At 34.8% G+C, this 8,584-nt stretch overlaps 1 protein-coding gene across 2 annotated transcripts; it reads left to right on the top strand.

The window, feature by feature from the left end:
- The first annotated feature begins 445 nt into the window (after positions 1–445).
- On the top strand, positions 446–6,853 carry LOC145070659 (Leucine-rich receptor-like protein kinase family protein). Of its 2 annotated transcripts, XM_079017613.1 has the most exons (27): positions 446–574; positions 735–1,229; positions 1,374–1,515; positions 1,635–1,706; positions 1,826–1,897; positions 1,974–2,045; positions 2,143–2,214; positions 2,306–2,377; positions 2,465–2,536; positions 2,621–2,692; positions 2,779–2,847; positions 2,999–3,070; positions 3,169–3,240; positions 3,309–3,380; positions 3,493–3,564; positions 3,654–3,725; positions 3,807–3,878; positions 3,966–4,037; positions 4,123–4,194; positions 4,265–4,336; positions 4,425–4,496; positions 4,590–4,658; positions 4,753–4,824; positions 4,908–4,981; positions 5,072–5,548; positions 5,636–6,006; positions 6,124–6,853. In XM_079017613.1, exons 2-27 carry the CDS (start codon positions 1,148–1,150, stop codon positions 6,487–6,489), a joined length of 2,946 nt encoding a protein of 981 aa, XP_078873739.1. In that variant the 5' UTR covers positions 446–574; positions 735–1,147; the 3' UTR covers positions 6,490–6,853. The 2 variants fall into 2 exon arrangements, with proteins under 2 accessions (XP_078873739.1, XP_078873738.1); XM_079017612.1 differs by lacking the exon at positions 446–574 and having other exon boundaries at positions 638–1,229.
- Positions 6,854–8,584: the final 1,731 nt, after the last annotated feature.

Here is an 8,584-nt window from a genome sequence, read left to right as displayed (position 1 = left end):
TTCTTTCATATCAACATCTAAACAAAAAATGAAACTCAACTTTTTATATAAAATAAGTTAGAATACGAGTGATTTATTATCAAGATAGGAGGTAGGATATGATCTCACAAAACAAACAATGCATTTAATTGTTGTATCTATCGACATCGAAGGTCACATGGGAGCTATAAAATGTTTACAGGTTAAAAGGATGGTTTTCTTCTTCTCCAAATAAAGTGTTTACTGTTGCTTCTGCTACTCTTTTATCACTCATTTACTCACATCAATCGTCTCTCAGAAAGCCTGGTCATTATCAAACCCAAACAAAGATCATTCATTTACCCCCTTCAACCCCCTACCCATCCACCCACCCCCACCCCACCCTACCCACCCCCACCCCACTCCACAAGTGAGTGATGAGTCTGCAAAAGGCACAGAGGCCTCTCTCTTTCTTTCTCTCTCCTTCTGCAAACACCTTAGAAAAACCAAACCTTTGATAGAGACTAATGATAGGACTAAATTGTATATAACCCCACTCTTCTTTCTCTCCATGTATATATAAATGGAAAATCTTTTGCTCTACTTCAAGAAAAATGTTAGTTTTGTATAATTTATTTTATAAATCTATATATATAATTTTGTTTTTTACAGATTGACCCACATGTAGGGTGAAGAACTGGAAATAGTCTTTATTCTGAAATTGATAATAGTTCAAAAAATTTATTATTAAAAAATTAAAACTTGATGCATTTCAGAAATGGGTCTCCTTTCATCTCTTATCCTGAAAAAGCTGTCAGCCGGAGAGAGAGAGAGAGTAAAAGTTAAGAAGAGGAGGGGAAAACAATAGCTGTAAAATTGTGCAGGGTTTTATAACACAGTTGCAGCTATAGCCTTTGGCACTATACTCTGTAGTCTGTAGTGTGTACTATTTCATTTCTTGACTTTATCTTCTCCATAATTCCTCCCTTCCCCCACTCTTTGATACCATGAATCATGCATAGAATAGATCCTACATGATTACACTGCAATCGAGGAGAAGAAAGATACTCAAATGTCCTGCTTACAAATCATGTGACAAGTTTTTATTCAACAATCTGTCTCACTGAATGTTGGTCGAGTTCGCCGGAGATTTACAGGGGTGACACCGCGCACGGCGGAGGTTGGTTTCATGGAGTTTTTCAGAATGATGGGGTTTCTGTCGTTTCTTCTGTTTTCTTCAAGCTTCTTCCTCGTCGTTAACTCCGATGACGGTATGTCGTTTCGGGTTCATGTTCTTGATTTTAAACTATATTTAACTATGGATTTAGAAACCCGTTTTAAAATTTGTTTTCATTATAATATAATATTCCATTTGACTTATGTTGTAATACATTTTTATTAATTTAATCTTGAAGGGGGGACATTGGTGGAGATAAAAAAGTCATTTAGAGATGTGAATAATGTGCTTTATGACTGGACTGATTCAGCACCTTCTTCAGACTACTGTATGTGGCGAGGTGTTTCTTGTGATAATGTCACCTTCAATGTCGTTGCGCTGTGAGTATTATCGTTATCCCATCCAACTTATTTAATTTTTCCATTTTTTCAAGAAAAAGCTTATGCCTTTTAGGTCAAAATTTTGACTTTTTTTTTTTTTTTTTTCGAAATGCTTTCAGTAATCTTTCAGGTTTGAATCTTGATGGTGAATTGTCACCAAGTATTGGAGACCTCAAAGGTTTACTCTCCATGTAATGTTTCTTCCCTTTCAAATTTTCAATCTTTCATCCCCCTTTGACTTAATGAATTTACTCTTTTTTTTTTTGTTAAAAATGGTATTTTTAACTGTTTTGATATCGTATTTGAACAGCGATCTTCGTGGAAATCGATTATCTGGCCAAATCCCAGATGAGATTGGTGATTGTAGTAGCCTTAAGAACTTGTAAGTTTGTGACTTTTCTTTATAATGTGATACTTTATCTTTTGATTAAACTCTAAGTAAACTGTTTTTTAACCAGGGATTTATCGTTCAATATGCTAACTGGAGACATACCATTTTCGATATCTAAGTTAAAGCAGCTTGAACTCTTGTAAGTTTAGCTCGTAAATTCCAAGAAATTTATTTGCTTTTGTTTGTAAGTTGTTCGTTTCATTTGATAACGCCATCATTCCCATTTGGTATTACAGAATCTTGAAAAACAATCAATTAATCGGACCAATCCCATCAACTTTATCACAGATTCCAAATTTGAAGATTTTGTAAGAATCTTTCCTTCATTTCTTTTCATCTTAGTTAAATAAAATAAAAAAAAAACATATTTTATATTGATGAAATCGATGTTTAATATAGGGATCTGGCACAAAATCAGCTGAATGGGGAAATCCCAAGGCTTATATACTGGAATGAAGTTTTACAGTATTTGTAAGTTTCCAAGACTTAATATATACTATTATCTATAGAATCTTGTTTAATATATTTTGACCAAATTCTATTATTCCGTTGACTCAGAGGATTGAGAAGCAACAATTTGGTCGGAGATCTCTCTCCAGATATCTGTCAACTAACCGGCCTGTGGTATTTGTAAGTTGATTTCTTTCTTTCTTTTAATTTTCATACTTCTTTTATTTATTTATTATTTAACTTATTTATATATCATATACACAGCGATGTGAGGAACAATAGTTTAACTGGCACAATTCCTTCAAATATTGGCAACTGTACTGGCTTCCAAGTATTGTATGTATCATCTCCCTTGACCCCATTAAATTTACTCCAATATCCACCATTTTTTTATTTTGATTAATTTTTTTATTAATTTTTAGGGATTTGTCATACAATCAATTGACGGGAGAGATTCCATTTAACATTGGTTTCCTTCAAGTTGCCACATTGTGAGTCTATTGCTTTAACTCTGTATTCCTGTTAAATGTATGAAATAACAACATACTTTTAATAGTAGAATGTTGTAATAGAAAGAAATGAAAGTACATTGGTATTTCATGTATTTTACCATATATTAATCCTACAATCTTTGCATGTCAGATCACTACAAGGAAACCAACTATCGGGGAAAATCCCGTCTGTGATTGGACTCATGCAGGCTCTTGCGGTTTTGTAAGCAATATTATTTTACTTTTTTTTTTTTTTTTCTGGCATTTCAATTCCAAAATTTATACTAATTTAAATTATTTCTTAATTGATTGATGTCACAGGGATTTAAGTTGCAATAATTTGAGCGGACAAATTCCTCCAATCCTTGGAAATTTGACTTATACCGAGAAATTGTAAGAATTGAAATAAGAATTATTTTACATATTTAACTATTTATGTTTTTTATTTTTATTTTTTGTAGGTATCTCCACAACAACAAGTTGACTGGATCCATTCCTCCAGAGCTCGGGAACATGTCAAAGTTACATTACTTGTACGAAATATACAAATCTCTTCCCCTTTGACTTTTTCACTTGTGCATTGTAGTTCAAACAACAAAAAGATTTTAAATAATGCGAAAGACTAATTTGACCTTTGTGATACAGGGAACTGAATGATAATCAGCTAACTGGTCATATTCCTCCAGAACTTGGAAAGCTCACCGACTTATTTGACCTGTAATAAACTTTGCAACTCAACTTAACTCTTAATTCTTAATTATGGTTTTGGTTTTTGAGTTTTTCTTAAATATGTTACATGATTGAAGGAATGTTGCTGGCAATAAACTCGAGGGAAGAATACCTGATAATCTTAGCTCTTGCACTAATCTCAATAGTCTGTAAGTTTTGTTATTTGTTAGTTGCGACATTTTTTTCCACTAAATTTGAATCTGTCGCCAATAATCATTTCAAATTGGCAGCAATGTCTATGGAAACCAGTTGAAAGGCACAATCCCTGCTGAATTTCAGAGACTTGAAAGCATGACTTACTTGTAAGTTTGTAACTAAGTCTGTCATTAATACTCCGTAGTTCTATGTAGATTTGTTTACATTACAATCTTGGCTTTTGATTAAATTAGGAATCTTTCATCAAATGGTATTACTGGTCCGATTCCAATCGAGCTGTCGCGAATTGGTAACTTGGATACACTGTAAGTGGTTCAAAAGCGTCGCGAATTGTAACATTTTATGGATTTTTAAACTGTAACAATTGTTGGTATGTTTTTATTGGAATAGGGACCTCTCAAATAACAAGATCAGTGGTCCAATTCCTTCTCCTCTTGGTGACTTGGAACATCTACTAAAACTGTAAGTTTGCTTTTTGAAAATCTTTTGTGACACTTCTCCATTGTCACTAATATTTTTCTTTCTTCTATAGGAATCTGAGCCGGAACGAGTTAACAGGGTATATACCCGCTGAGTTTGGTAATTTAAGAAGTGTCATGGAGATGTAAGCCGTCGCGATTCTTTTTCAAGTTTCTTTTCAATTCTTCTAATTTTCTAAAAACATAAACCATGTTTTTTTTTTTTTTTTGTAGAGATATTTCTTATAACCATCTCTCTGGTATATTACCTCAAGAACTCGGTCAACTTCAGAATCTGTTCATGCTGTATGTTACTTACCGATTCTATGAAATACATTTTCATTGATAATTTTGACAATTGTTATGTATTTATGTGTCTCTTTTATCAATCTTTTGCAGAAAGTTAGAAAGTAACAACTTAACTGGAGGTTTGATTTCATTGGTGAATTGCCTTAGTCTTTCAATTCTGTAAGTTCCAATCATATAATAATATATCGACATATGTTTCTATAATTCATGTCATTTTGAACCTATTTATATTATCAACTGTTTATTTATGCAGAAACGTATCGTATAATAATCTGGCTGGAGATATTCCCACCGGGAATAATTTCTCAAAGTTTTCACCCGATAGGTATGTAATCACCTAATCAACCCCCTTCTACAATTTTTAACATTATAAATATCAACTTACAAAAACTTAAACTCCGAATGCAGTTTTCTTGCAAACCCCGGTCTTTGCAGTAGCTCTATGAGTTCTTCATGTCACGCTTCTCGTTCCACCCAACGAGGTAAGCAAAAATCCAGTGCTCTGGATTCCACATATATCTTATATGGTGTCAGAGCAAGCTACTAAAACTACCAAATTTTTTAATCTTTAGTGACAATTTCCAAAGCGGCCATACTTGGGATCGCGCTCGGTGCATTAGTTCTTCTTCTGATGATCCTCGTAGCAGTATGTCGGCCCCACAACTCAAAACCATTCATTGAGGGATCATATGACAAACCCGTTCACTACTCTTCACCAAAACTCGTGATACTTCACATGAACATGGCGCTCCATGTATACGATGACATCATGAGAATGACTGAAAACTTAAGTGAAAAATATATAATCGGGTATGGTGCATCAAGCACAGTTTACAAATGTGTTCTCAAAAACTGTCGTCCGGTTGCTATCAAGAAACTTTACACTCACTACCCTCAGTATTTGAAAGAATTTGAAACCGAACTCGAGACTGTTGGAAGCATAAAACATCGTAACCTTGTGAGTCTACAAGGTTACTCGTTGTCACCTTCCGGAAACCTTTTGTTTTATGACTACATGGAAAATGGTAGCCTTTGGGATCTCCTTCATGGTAAGTTTTTATTTTATTTTATTTTATCAACTTATTTTTATTTTTATTTTATCAACTTATTTTAAGTGTAAATTTGATGTTTTTTAGGGCCGTTGAAGAAGAAAAAGTTGGACTGGGAGACTCGGATTCAGATAGCACTTGGGGCAGCACAAGGGCTTGCGTATCTACACCATGACTGTAGTCCTCGTATAATTCATAGAGATGTGAAATCTTCGAATATTCTACTTGATAGGGATTTTGAAGCACATCTTACGGATTTTGGGATTGCTAAGAGTTTATGCACTTCAAAAACCTTCACATCGACTTATATAATGGGGACTATTGGGTATATTGATCCTGAATACGCGCGTACTTCTCGTCTCACTGAGAAATCTGATGTTTATAGTTATGGGATTGTTCTTCTCGAATTGCTTACTGGAAGGAAAGCTGTTGATAATGAATCGAATCTCCATCATCTGGTAATTAAATCTTCTTCTTTGATTCTTTTCCTATAACTATATGTATGTATTGTAATAAAATCTTATTATAATAGTTTCTTTTTTTTTTCTTTTGCGTGATCAAATTGTGGGGATTAGATTCTATCAAAAACAGCGAGCAACGCTGTGATGGAAAGTGTTGACCCTGAAATAACAGCAACATGCAAAGACTTAAGCGAAGCAAAGAAAGTGTTCCAACTTGCGCTTTTGTGCACCAAAAGACAACCCTCGGAGAGACCAACGATGCATGAAGTGGTTCGGGTCCTCGGGAGCATCCTCCCAACACCCCGACCCGACCCACATGTGGGTCCCACCACATTGCTTCCGTCTTCAAAAGTTTCAAGCTACATGGATGAATACGCGAACCTCAAGACTCCACATTTGGTGAATTGTTCATCCATGAGCACCTCAGATGCGCAACTGTTTCTCAAATTTGGTGAAGTTATATCCCAAAACACCGATTAAAGTGTAAAACGCAAAACTAGTCGATGTTATGTAAAATGTCTATATTGGCCTTTGGGGTGTAGGGAGATTTTTGGAATTGTTGAATGAAACTCTGGTTGTAGTAGTAGTAGTATAGTAGTAAGTAGTAAGAATAGTATCCATGTGGAGATGTGTTGTACTTTATTGAAATTATATTTATGATGGTAGGGGCCATTGAACATGGGGTGGTTTAGGGGGGTGGGTGCACCCATGAAGGTTTCTGCAATAAATGGGTCCGTGAAAATGGGCTCCATTTGGCAGAAGGGTGTTAATATATCTGGTGCCAAGTCACAATTCCCAATGAAACATTTGCCTTTTTTTAATTTTAATTTTAATTTTTTTTTTCGATTTTCTGTTAACGTACGTGATTACACATGGGTGAGGCAGAACAGTGAGGTTGGGTTGATGGTGATGGATAATGGTCCATGAGAAATGGACAAACTTGTCATTTGCAGGGGTAGGGTAGGTAGGGTTGGGGATAGGGGGGGAGGGGGTTGGAGCCAAAGGTTTTAAATGCTATCCTTGTGTATTGTCCTTGCATTGAAGTACTTCTTTCATGATTCTTGTATAGGTATATTTTAATTTTTTATCAAATTATTTGTTGTATTTTTATAATATAAAAATTGGGGTAAATTATATTTTTTGTGATTTTTGTAATTTTGGTTCCCAAAAGTTTATTTTTTTAGTAATTTTCATTTTCGCTTGAGGTTCTCATGTTGTATTCCAGTTAAAATGTTTTATTTAGTGTATAGCTAATTGTTTTTGAAAAATATCTTGATTAAAGATAAATTTGTGAATGAGATTTTTTTGGGGACCAAATTTGAAAAAGTCAAATCGGGACAAGAACGTAATTTACTCCAAAAAGTAATTAAAGTATGAAACCAACTTCTGAGCCCCAAATCCATCATTCGGGTTGTTGAATTCAATTTTTCCATAATTGTTATGAGTTTTTCTATGGTATTTTACTTGCTAATTTGGATGATTTTTTTTTGTCTTTCATTCTAGATCAATTACAATTCGTTATAGGGAACCCTCGTGATATCAAAAGGATTTGTAAAAAAAAAAAAGCATTGAAGTGACAGCATTCTTTTCATGTAAAAATGATTTTTTTTTTTGTAGTCATTGCCTTTCTTTCAAAAAAGTTGTTTGGGTTTTTTATAAAGAAAAGATGGAGTAGACCGTAGTAGGCCTATATTTGGGTATGCTGCAGAACACTTTAAAGGGTTTATTTTGTGAGTTTTTTTCTTGGATGTTCGGAATATTTCTATCATTAAATTTGGTATTTTTGTTTTAAAATTGTTGATATACTTATAAACATGTGAGGGGGGACATCTTAGATCAAGTTGTTGGAAGCATATGTTTAAACTTTATGATAAATTGTTAAAAAAAAAACGTTTTAAATGTGAGATGTGTTTCAACTACCGTTATCATTGTGTAAAACGATAAGCTCACCTCAATTTTTACAGAAAATACAAACCCAGTTGTTCTAATTGGCCTAATATATTAGTCTTCGTGCGTATTTGGCAAAATTTGTTGGAAGATAGTAGTCGGAAGCTATGCCTTCTTTCCAAGCTTAAGACACACCAAAATGGAATACCACACGAATTAGGGTTTTAATGAGCTCTCAAAGACTCCAAAGAGGCCAAAGGAGGCTGAGGCTCCTTTAAATAGAGATGTAAACCCCAGGATTTAGGGTTTCATCTGTCAGCTCCTACTCGCTGAGTCCCAATATGGACACGTCGAGTAGGTCAGTTAACACGCGATCCCGCCCCGCTGCTACTCGACGAGAAGGGCAACCAACTCGTTGAGTAGATCTTAACACAATAAATCTTATTTAAACAATACCTGAGAATCGGGGCGTTACAACTCTCCCCCACTTGAACTAGACTTCGCCCTCGAAGTCCGCTGGAATAAAAAATGTCGAGTAATGCTCGCACATCTCTGCCTCCGGCTCCTATGTCCACTCGGATCCCCTCTGATATTCCCACCATACCTTTACTAAAGGTATTTCCTTGTTTTGCAGAATCTTCTTCTTCCTTTCCAAAATAGTCACAGGCTTCTCCACATTGTTCAGGCG

Source organism: Lactuca serriola, chromosome 8 (genome assembly GCF_051521515.1).
Source record: "Lactuca serriola cultivar US96UC23 chromosome 8, Lser_US96UC23_V15, whole genome shotgun sequence".
Lineage (NCBI taxonomy): Eukaryota > Viridiplantae > Streptophyta > Magnoliopsida > Asterales > Asteraceae > Lactuca > Lactuca serriola.
This window is presented reverse-complemented; position numbering and strand designations above follow the sequence as displayed.

Excerpts from the sequence above, each read along its gene's own strand:
- LOC145070659 (XM_079017613.1), top strand. The coding sequence starts at position 1,148 with ATGGAGTTTTTCAGAATGATGGGGTTTCTGTCGTTTCTTCTGTTTTCT. Across the intron at positions 2,046-2,142 it reads TTAAAGCAGCTTGAACTCTT|AATCTTGAAAAACAATCAAT; the intron begins GTAAGTTTAGCT and ends TTGGTATTACAG. Across the intron at positions 2,215-2,305 it reads ATTCCAAATTTGAAGATTTT|GGATCTGGCACAAAATCAGC; the intron begins GTAAGAATCTTT and ends TGTTTAATATAG.